Source organism: Danio aesculapii, chromosome 16 (assembly GCF_903798145.1).
Source record: "Danio aesculapii chromosome 16, fDanAes4.1, whole genome shotgun sequence".
NCBI lineage: Eukaryota > Metazoa > Chordata > Actinopteri > Cypriniformes > Danionidae > Danio > Danio aesculapii.
The window spans coordinates 24438711-24450231 of record NC_079450.1 but is presented as its reverse complement, the minus strand read 5'-3'; the positions used below and the strand labels follow the sequence as shown (position 1 = coordinate 24450231).

General features: G+C 36.5%; 1 protein-coding gene across 4 annotated transcripts; it reads right to left on the bottom strand.

Annotated features, from left to right (window-relative positions):
* Positions 1-282: 282 nt before the first annotated feature.
* On the bottom strand, positions 283-10975 carry LOC130243956 (glutathione S-transferase kappa 1-like). 4 transcript variants are annotated; one of them, XM_056476274.1, is made up of 8 exons: positions 10743-10896; positions 3718-3789; positions 3452-3533; positions 3152-3268; positions 2598-2743; positions 2334-2450; positions 2156-2249; positions 283-1236 (listed from the first exon to the last, which is right to left on the bottom strand). In XM_056476274.1, the coding sequence occupies exons 2-8, from the start codon at positions 3787-3789 to the stop codon at positions 1193-1195; spliced, it is 672 nt and encodes a 223-aa protein (XP_056332249.1). In that variant the 5' UTR covers positions 10743-10896; the 3' UTR covers positions 283-1192. The 4 variants fall into 4 exon arrangements, with proteins under 4 accessions (XP_056332249.1, XP_056332250.1, XP_056332251.1 ...); XM_056476275.1 differs by lacking the exon at positions 2156-2249 and having other exon boundaries at positions 10743-10975; XM_056476276.1 differs by lacking the exon at positions 3152-3268 and having other exon boundaries at positions 10743-10900.
* Positions 10976-11521: the final 546 nt, after the last annotated feature.

The window sequence follows — 11521 nt, the reverse complement described above, 5'->3', positions numbered from 1 at the left end:
AGGACTGCAGGAACGAGCCGAGGGTGTAACAATTGATGCAAGGTTTGCGAAGAAATTTCATGCTTCCTTGTAAAAAATTTTTGTAGTATTTTAAAATACATTTCACAGTATTTTTGCCCATCCCTGTATGCGCATATATATATATATATATATATATATATATATATATATATATATATATATATATATATATATATATATATATATATATATATATATATATATATATATATGTGTGTGTGTGTGTGTGTGTGTGAGTGAAGTGATGAGGACATGACAATGTAAACTCCCCATAAACTTTATTGGCAAAACTGATACATTTTGACAAAGCTATTACATAGACTCAAGAAAATGTGAATTTTCATTTATCGTTCCCTGAAACATATTTACCTTTTTAAAAAGCTGATCCGAGAAGAATGATCTCATTACTCAATAAAATATTTAATTAAACGTACCACAATGACACAATTTCTAACATTTTCTGTATGACAAATTATTTTTTACGAAACTTAACATCGTATATTGTTAAAAAATCAATTACCTTGTTGAAAATTTTCTGTAAACTCACAGAATTTTTTAGGAACACTCAGGCAAAAAACTCATGAATATTCACGTATACCCCACCTATCATCACCGAATATCTTAGTCACAGAAAATTTCTGAACACCTGTTACCGTGTCAGCACACAGCGGTCAACAATTTTAGGGAAATTATTTATTCTTTATTTTGTATTTAACACAAAATCTTCTTATACAAAAACACTGTAAAATATTTGATATATGATATGAGTAAAACATATTAAAAGTATATATTTTTAAATGTCTCCGGCATAGTTAGCAGGGTCGGTCCTAATGTGGGGGTGGGCCATATATGGCCAACGGGCTGTGGTTTGGGGATCCCTGCTCTACACTCTCTTAACATCCCTATGTTAATAAAGAGCAGCTAAACACACTATTTAGCTATCAGAGAGGATTACAATTGTACAATTGACAATGTGTCATTTCAAAAAACTTTTTTTTTATGAAACCAATTTTCTCTAGTAGGTTTAGACAAACAGGCATGACTCTTGACTTAATGTGCATGAAATACACTGTGTTAATGATTTGGAATAGAAATCGTCAACTTAATGGCATATGAATTTGAATATGTTTATTTAGAGGTTGCTTAAAATATACAGTTTGGAGGTGCAGCGTTACACTGTGGACTTGGTAGGGTGAGGCCCCAACCACTTCTCCCCTAAAAGACAAAAGAAAGAATGAGTGAAAAATTCAAACCTTTGACCTAAGATTTCAATATTCTACAGTTAAAGGTTTTATTTTTATATATATTTCAATGGTTTAAAACATTATCAGAAAAACTGGCGTTGGAAAATTAAAAAAAGTTATAAAATAATAAATATATAAAAACCAACAAACAAAAGATGAAATAAATAGCAACCTAAGTGTATCTCATCATATGCAGCGTAGATTTAGTGTGCAATATTAGCACTATCCTTTTGGCCCAATCCTACATGGCACACTTAATTTAAGCAAATTTTGGCAAAGAAATCATTTGGTGCCAGCCATTGTATTTGATCATTCTGATAAATATATTAAGTAAGCTTGACCAGAATTCTTATGTGAAGAAAGCTTAATTCATTAGTAGTGATGTTGTCAGCTATTAAAGTATTTTAACCCATAGTCTTTGGGACAACACCAGACACTAGTAATTAGTTACAAACAAAGAATACGGCACTGCTTAAACCTTCCACTAGAGAATCTGGAATACACAATATGTAGTTGATGCCATACAAAAGCGTATTAAATAAGGCTGGTCTTTTGTTTAGTTCATGACTATCAGTTCCAATGGGCTATACAACTGAATGTTACAGATAGGGATTGCATCTGAGGTAAGACTACAAATACAGGTGATTATATCTAAGGTGCAATTACAATAAAAATGCATATGACTAAATATATACATGCAATTGTTCAATGTGCAAGTCTGGTGACAGTTTACTGTTTTCAAACACTCCATGCACATCCTAAACACAGCAATGATGACAGCTGTGAGAGAAGAATATAAATAAATGCATTTAGTGCTTTTATTGGTGCATTTTAGAAACTTGGAGAGTCTTGCACATATTAGACCATTTTCTTTCAATTTTAAGTCTTACCAAGAAAATATGCCATAAGCTCAAATCTGTCTGAACCAAAGAAAACCTTAGCCTTCCCGTCAACCTGACACACAATGAATGGTAAACCAAAGCACTAAAAACAAAGGGAAAATTGTGTTAGTATGTTTTATTACCACTTATTTTGCTAACACCAGACATGCAAGAAACCCCCACTGACTTTATACTCCAGGGCTTCATTTGTGATACTTCTCAGCTTGTCTTTGATTTGCTGAGATTTAGCAAGGGTCAGAATGTCTTCCACCTCAATAGCTGAGAAACCAGCCTTTATTCCTACCTGAGGAAATCAAAAGGGTTTTACAGAACAAAATAGTTTCTATTATTGTCTTTGTTACAGGTTCAGTATATGTCAGTGCTAAAATACATTTTGGAATATCCACGTGTGTAATCTTGATTTCATTTCTTAATCTTGGGTATAGTATACCTCAGTGAGTGAAGCAGGCTGGACTATGTCCTGATGAGTCCTCCACATTCGTTTCCAGAGCTCTCTAGAAACCTTCTCCACCAGATCACCACCATCTTTATCCTTCTCTGCCACCGCGGTCACAAAACGCATCGGAATCACAGAGTCTAATTTGACAAAGAGAAAAAAGAGAATAAAAGAAATGTGTGCATCGTTGGATTTGCTCTTCAGTGTTGGGACTCTCAGCAGTGAATATTAAACCACACTGAACAGAACTGAACTAAACTGACACAGTTTCAATTCACTATAATCTTCTATGTGAAGCTGGTTTGACACAATCTACATTGTAAAAGCGCTATAGAAATAAAGATGAATTGAATTGATTCCAGCACCCCGTGCTCCATCATTTTCCTTCAAGGGGAACCAGGAAATATGTGAATGATGGTAGTGACTGCAGATTTGGTTTAAGCAAAAAAACAAACAGATGGGTTACGTTTTTGTAATTACATGTCTAAATGGGATAAAACTCTTTCTCAACAATAAAAAAAATACTTTAGAAATATTTTCTGAGAGACCTTTTTTGCTAAGTTTTGAAGTTTGATACATTGGAACCCCAAAGTACTGGGACAGCAGCATCAGATCTGAAGTCATGTACATGAGCTTATTAGTGTTTAATCCAGGGGGCTGGTTCCCTATGAAAAGAACAAATTTTAATAAGTTTTTACAAAATAGTGAAAATGTATGTTATGATTAATAGACATTTTAAGTACACTTGTAAAATAAGTATAATCATAAAATAGTTACACTTACTGTCTGGGAATTTTATATTTTAATATTTTGTAGTGTACAGATTGGAATGAGGTCATTTCCATTACCTGAGCCATCTATGACGCCTGCTAAATATGCCGGTTTCAACTTGAGTTCCATGTTCCAAACATTTTTATAACGACACAGCACCTTAACAAAAAATAAAACAAAAAATACAAACATACAAAATGGCAGTTATCTAATTTAAACCTTTCTGTAGCTAAAACGGTAGAGTATGAGAATGTTAAGGTTGTGGGTTTGATTGCAAAGAAAAGCATTGATCAAATGTGCACCTTAATGCAATGTAAGGGTTAACCCAGAAAACACTACGCACCTCAAATGCCAGCCAGGAGTAAGGAGAGGAAATATCATAGAACAACTTGATCACCTTTCCAGAACTGATCATCTGTAATAAATAAGCACATTTTAACATTTAATGAGAAGCTGAAGTTCACAATGACATCAAAACTGTTGAACCATAGTTTTTTTCCTTGAAATATGCGTTTGTAATTTAAAACAAACATGTCTATTGGCATGTACAGGGTTTTTAACAGTACTATAGTAAATATTAATGTTGTTAATTATTAATCTTTTGTGGTAATACTATTGCTATAGTTCAACAGTTAGTTTTTACCGCTCGTGCTCGCTCTCTCTTGAACGCGCAGCACATGTATGCATACAAACAGGTGCGCAGTAGCTCAAATTTGCATTTACTGACAGACGGTTTGAGCTACTTATCAGAATTATGGGAGATGTTGGCCCGACAATATTTAATTAGATGAACATTTTTTAGTGTTATGCCTTATATAAATATAAAAAATATAAAAATATATATAAACACAGTTAGATAATTTAGTTTAACTACTCTTGGAATGTGAAGAGACCTTCAAGCAGTACAACAAAAAATGTTTCTGAAGACAATCACCTACTGCTAGGCTGTAGCACTAAATAGACTGATTTCACGCGGCCGCCATTTTTAAAAGCGAAATCGAGGCTGCGGTGGGAAGAAACCCGGAAGTATCGTTGGGAGTTACACTGGAACGTTGTGCACCTGGCTGTATATCTTATCAGCGAAGAGAAAGTGACACAAATTAATAATTTCACTGCCTTCCGAGTGACCCGAAGGTCCGTTCTAAATGAATGGTGAAAATAAAAAGGGATATCAGAGCTCATTTTCAGCTTAAGGGAAATGGCACCAGTTAGCTAACGTTTTCTTTCCTAAACACTCATTTTAGATGCCATTTATCAAACTCGAGTTAATGAACTGATTCTTTCACTATATTAGACTTGTCACGATACTGAATTAAAAGAAAAACCATCCATTTCCCGTTAACATTTGAGGCACTGTTGATGGCTTTCTTAAAACAGCACTGATTTGCCATTGTGTTCACGTGCTCAACAGAAATGCTTGTGATTGGCCGAGAAGGTCGTCAGTTCCCTCCGCTGTTAACCGAGTACAAACACAGACGAGCCGAGCGATCTGCTTGATAACTCGACTGATCTTCATGGCTGCTTTGCGCTCGCGCTCCAGTCTCCGTGTATCTGTGTTTGCACTGGGTGAAGGGCGGTAAACTGAGTGCAATACACGGAGCCTCTTGGCATACCGTAGTGTTGATAAGTGCGTAGTGCGTCATATTTTTCTCTGTTTTGGCCCGTTTTCACTGAGTGGTATGGTACGGTTCGGTTTGGTACACTTTTATGGCCGTTTCCACTGTCAAAAGGTGTACCGAACTGAACCGTACCGTACCACTTTTTCGGCACCCTTTCGAAAGGGTACTATGGCTCGTTTCCACTGACTGGTACGGGTCACCTTTCTCAGGCTTGCGTTTCCACTACCAAGGGTACCCTTTTGGTGGGCGTGATGTATGACAAAGTTTCAGTCGACGTCATTCTCGCTCGAGGAAATGTCTACAATAAAGCTGTAGGGGTCATTCACATATCATATGAGAAGCACTTCTCACAAAACAGATGCTTTATACACATAAATACTTGTGTAGAAATGTTTATTACTAACTTTTCTATGAACATGAGTTGATTATAACTGCAGATCAAAGACAGTGCGAAACAGCCTACTGTAACGTCTGTAATTATATTAAATAACTAAATAAATGAACATATATAAACACATACAGCCTCTTACAGTCTCTGATATGTTACCAACTACAGAAGAACTACATATAGCAGACATTTAGTCCGTATTTAAAACAACACAAAATATAGCCTACAGTCAGTGTAAACCTCTCATCTGTGTCTGTAATCTTCAGCAGCACATGTAGCCTCGGTTATAGAGTAATTCCACCTATCCCAGTTCATATTAGTCCAAAAGGTGAAGATAATAAGTTAGTTATACATGGCATTTTGTTCATGTTTGCTGAGAAATAATGTGCTCCTTTTTTCCGGCTTCTCCTTTGTTTCTTCACGCTTCACTCTCGCGTTTATCAGTGTCTGACAGGATCGGGTTTCAAAAGCACATCAATACTCAAGCGCAGGTTATTATCATCAGCTCAAGAAGTTTGTTATTTCAGATAAAATGTTAGACGCGCGTGAGCGCTAGCAAAAAAAGCAAAACCGCTCGCGCCTCAGACTGGCTCGTAAAAAACTACGGGGCACAGGGTAAATCTGCTCTTCTTCTTGGCTTTGTGGCTGTTATTATATGTATTTATAATTCCGCTATAATCTCTCGCTGTGTATTTCAAACATGGCGGGTTTTTTGTTTTCATTCTGGCTTGTTGCATAAGCGAATGACGTATCTCTGTAAGCCAATAGTGTTCAGCTACGCGTGTGGCTCCACCTTTTGGTACCCTTTCTCGTGTTTGGTACCCTTTCGAAAGGGTGCCAAAAAAGTGGTATGGTACGGTTCGGTACGCCTTTTGACAGTGGAAACGCGTACCAAACCGAACCGTACCATACCACTCAGTGGAAACGGGCCACTAAACACTAGAACGGGTACCATAAGTCGGAGCTAGACGCGCAGCTGAACACTATTGGTTTACAGAGATACCTCATTCGCTTACGCAACAAGCCAGAATGAAAACAAAAAACCCGCCATGTTTAAAATACACAGTGAGAGATCACAGCGGAATTATAAATACATATAATAACGAGCCATGGTAGATCCGGGCTTAAACAAACCTTGTCATCGTCTTGATAAACAGCCACAAAGCCATGGAGAAGAGCAGAATCTACCCTGTGCCTCATAGTTTTTTATGAGGCAGTCTGAAGTGCGAGCGGTTTGATTTCTTGCTTGCGTTCACCGCGCGTCTATATCTGAAATAACAAACTTCTTGAGCTGATGTTAATAACGTATGCTTGATTATTGACGTGCTTTTGAAACCCGATCCTGTCAGACACTGACAAACGCGAGAGTGAAGCGCGAAAAAGCAAAGAAGAATCCGGAAAAAAGGAGCACATTATTTTTCAGCAAACATAAACGAAATGCCATGTATAACTAACTTATTATCTTCACCTTTTGGACTAATAGGAACTGGGAATGATGGAATTACTGTCTAACAGAGGCTACATGTGCTGCTGAAGATTGCAAATACAGATGAGAGGTTTACACTGACTGTAGGCTATATTTTGTGTTGTTTTAAATACGGACGAAATGTCGATTGTGTGTGTTCTTCTGTAGTTGGTAACATATCAGAGACTGTAAGAGGCTGTATGTGTTTATATATGTTCATTTATTTAGTTATTTAATATAATTACAGACGTTACAGTAGGCTGTTTCGCACTGTCATTGATCTGCAGTTATAATCAACTCATGTTCATAGAAAAGTTAGTAATAAACATTTCTACACAAGTATTTATGTGTATAAATCATCTGTTTTGTGAGAAGTGCTTCTCATATGGTATGTAAGCAACCTGTATAGCTTTATTGTAGACATTTCCTCGAGCGAGAATGACGTCGACTGAAACTTTCTGTCATACACCACGCCCACCAAAAGGGTACCCTTGGTAGTGGAAACGCAAGCCTGAGAAAGGTGACCCGTACCGACCCGAACCGTACCGTACTGTACCAGTCAGTGGAAACGAGCCATTAGTGTTATCAACACTGATAGGTGAGACGTGTTAATGATAGTGGGATCCTTATCTAAATACATCTTTGTTATTAACGCTCAAAAGTTCTGTTTACTGAGATATTCTGTGTACTAAACTGTTAAATATCAAATGCAGAGTAATATGAAGAGTTAAAAGGTTGGTTTATTTTTTATTTTTGTTATAAAGTGATTAAGGAGAGGTACGGCTCATGCAAAACCATTGTGCCTGCCTGTTAAGTTTCGTATTGAATTTAAAATATTGCTTCTTACCTATAAAGCTTTAAATAGTCTAGCTCCTGTTTATCTAACCAATCTTCTGTCTCGCTACAATCCAACTCACTCTTTAAGATCTCAAAACTCAGGGCTTCTGGTAGTACCCAGAATCGTTGGATTTGCTCTTCAGTGTTGATTTTCTCTCAGTGGTGATTTTAAACCACACTGAACTGAGCTAAACTGAACTGAACTTAAACACTACAAACTGAACTACACTGTTCCTATTTACTACGACATTTTATGTGAAGCTGCTTTGACACAATCTACATTGTATAAGCGCTATACAAATAAAGGTGAATTGAATTGAATTGTGTTACAATATAAGTAGCAGTAGTTAATAATAGTGAATGTTTTTGAGATCTCTTTTATTGTATTGAGACTTAACTGCGTTTGTGTTATCAACACTGATAGGTTCCCTTCTGTCCAATTAATGGTCGAGTCACAATCGCGGACCTTTCTTTGCCTGCATCTCCTGTTTACCACCTCACAAACACATACAACACAACGCAGAGTTGCAGCGGTGGTCTAGCATAGTAGCTAGAGGCCAGTGAGCCCGTAGAGAGCGACTGGGTTACATACAGATGACCTCCAGAGGATAATAACAGATGTGCGTCTTTCGGCTTTACTCATAATGTACAGAGCGATTGTGGTCGTACAAATGTAAAAGCGGAAAAAGTGCACCGCCGCGCACGCATTCAATGAGATTTCATAATCTTCTATATTGTCAGCGGCTTCCTCATACGCGCACACTGTAGGACTACACAATATATCGTTATATTACTATACACAGTAGGCTAGGGGAGAGCGAGGCACAAAGTAACACTTTTTGGTTTTGGTCAAATAATGAACAAAGTAATAGGGTTAGACAAACCGTTTTTTTACCAATAACACACAAGCATCTCCTACAAATGAGCACTGGTTATATGATCGCCAGACCAATGGTTTCTGTACAGTATTGCCAAAAGTGCAAGGAGTAAAAATGTTACCTTTTACCCCACCTGCGGGGCAAGTTGTAACAGTCAGAGGGTTAGTTGTAACACATGCTTAAAAAGGCAGATTTCACACAATTAATTTAAATTCAGTTTACTTTAAATAGTAGCTAAATCTCATCAGCAATTGGCTCATTTCTTTTTTATTCTACATAGCACAGTATGTTTATTTATTTGTTTATTGGATATTCACATTTGAATCTATTTGCATTATCATACAATGCATTTATTTGCATCATTAGCAATAAAATATTTTTTTGTATTAAAAATATTCTCTATTAAAAAACATTTTTATTTAAAACATTACACTCAAAATTCAAAAAATTATTGTTTGTTTAATTGGTGTCCAATAGTGTGTGGCTTAATTGTAACACCCTGTTACAACTAAGCCCGCTGTGTCATGTTTTCCTCAAAACTGGCTAGCAGTCTACTATAGGGCTGCAATTACATCCCTGAATGACATTAAGAATGAAGCAGTTACTGCTCGTTGTGCACAATGACGAACAACGAAGGAAAAACCATTAGGTCGTCTGCTTTTGAACCTCACAATGACCATGCCCCATTGCATTGCAAATACATGGCATCCTGGCATTGCATTTAAAAACTGGTTATATTGGTTTATACATTTGACTAAACAATTCATTTGCGACCTGGACAGACCCGAACGCATCTTCTTGATCCACTGAATTTATAAACTGATTCACATGGAGTCAGAATCAGGAGATCCTCTGAGCTTCAGTACCTGCTACTATTGACACGAAATGTACGTTTTCTAATGCTGCAATTTTAGGATTTATTATTGTAAATGATAATCATATTTGTCATGACCAGCAGTTGTTTGTTAACTAAATTTACTGTAAAGTCAAGCTGCAAGGCTTATTGTCCATGTTTGTGTAGTGCCAAGAGTGGATAGGTTTTCACCACAAATGAATTTACTGTGCCCTAACACATTTTAGACACAAAACTAGAAAGATTACTTCTCATTCTGTTCATTTGCTTTGTGTTATTTTCTTTTTATATTGTATGTTTGTATTTGGTTATTTAGTTGTTTTCATTTGTTTGCACACTTGAACAATCTGTTTGTTAGTAGTAACCAGTGTATAACAAGTTTTGATAATAAAATTAAACACTTTATTTATTCAGTAAAGTAAATTGAAAAATCAAGAAATTTCGTACAAGTGAAATTCGAAAGGGGGTGCTTTATATTTATACTGGAGAAATATTTAGTTAGGGTAACATATCCTTCTTCCTTTATTGGCAGACATCCAAAACAATGTGCCTGACTAAAGGCTCTTGTCACTTGTCTTTCATGTCTTCATGTGTTATTTTTATCAGCTGGCAAGTTATAAAGAGCTTTTTGCATTTCTCTGTAGCACACAAATTCCTGCTGCCAAAAAATGAGTTTCTGATGCATGCTGTATTGAGCTAATAGGCAACACTATAAGCAAAACCTGATAAAATTGTAAGAACAATTATTAATATTTTGCCAAGGAATGACTTAATGTTTTGAAGGTGGCATGACCCCATCACCTTGTCTGACAAAGGAAATCCATGGTTCTTATTCTAATTCTTGTCTTTTATCATATTCATCAAGAGGAAATAATAAGAGCATTATACTAATAGCACATTTTAAATTCAGCAAAACAGTGAAACACAAAGAAACGTGGAAGCTTGCAAATGTAAAGAAATATCAAGTGAATATATATCAATTCTGCAAACTTTTTCCAAAAGCTGTAGCAGTTAAAGTATTTGCACTTTTTCTTTTTTTTTTTGTAAAGTGTAGATTTTTTTTTCTCCACATTTGACCTTAGAAACTTGACCAATAAGAACAATATTAAACTTGAAAACTTTTTTAATATATGATGGATGGTAAAACGCAGTTAGATAGCTACTGCATAGTCATGCACTTGACCTGAAATAGAAGTTACTTAAAAAGTCCTTAAACGGTCTGTTCACGAGAGGAAAGAAAAACCTGACTCACAAAAAGATGCATTTAGTAACAATTGTGGTGGCATTGTGTTATTTAAATGTCTTGTTATTGCATGTCTTTAACTTACCCTGGTGCTCTGTTGTGCTTTTCTGATTTGGATGTAATGCCTGTTTTATGGCGTACTGTTACCGCCGACTATAATGCAAAGCCCCAATGTTTGGTTTATATAGTCCAGCCAGGGCCGTGCAGAGACCCTTCGAGGGGCAGGTGCTTAAAGTGAAAACCGTGGGAGGGGGTGGGTGAGTTGGGGAGCGATCGCGAATTAAAGATTAAAGAGCTGGGTGGGTGAGTCTTGTCTGGGGGTTGGCGATCGAGAAGTGAAGGGACACTCTGCACAGATTGAGCCCTACCTGTGGACGTGCCTGAATCCAGCTATATTTAACTTCAATGTGACACTGAAGACTGGAGAAATGACTCCTTTTTGTAGGCCTACTGGCCTAGCTCGCTGCCAGCCATCCAGTCTGCTAACATAAGATCCATAAAGAACCACAGTTTGCAGTTTGAAGATCCATCCCTTCTGTCCATTATTCTGTTCTTTATTTTTCTTTTTTGTAAAACTGTGAAACACAAATAAATCTCTTTTAATCTCACTTAAGTCTTGTGCAGTTGTTTATCGTCACAAAAAAAACGTTATTTCGATTAATATAACCAACATCAATGAGAAGTAATAAAAAACAAGATATTTTAACAGAAAAGTCTCACTACAGTAACATTTATCAATTCAGCCAACACAAATTATACTTGCAGTGTATTGTCCTCGATGACAAGAAGTGTAAACCGTTATCACAAAGTTTCCTTGTGGTATTGTCGATCTACCGTAATGCATCGACTCTGCCAAACTGACTA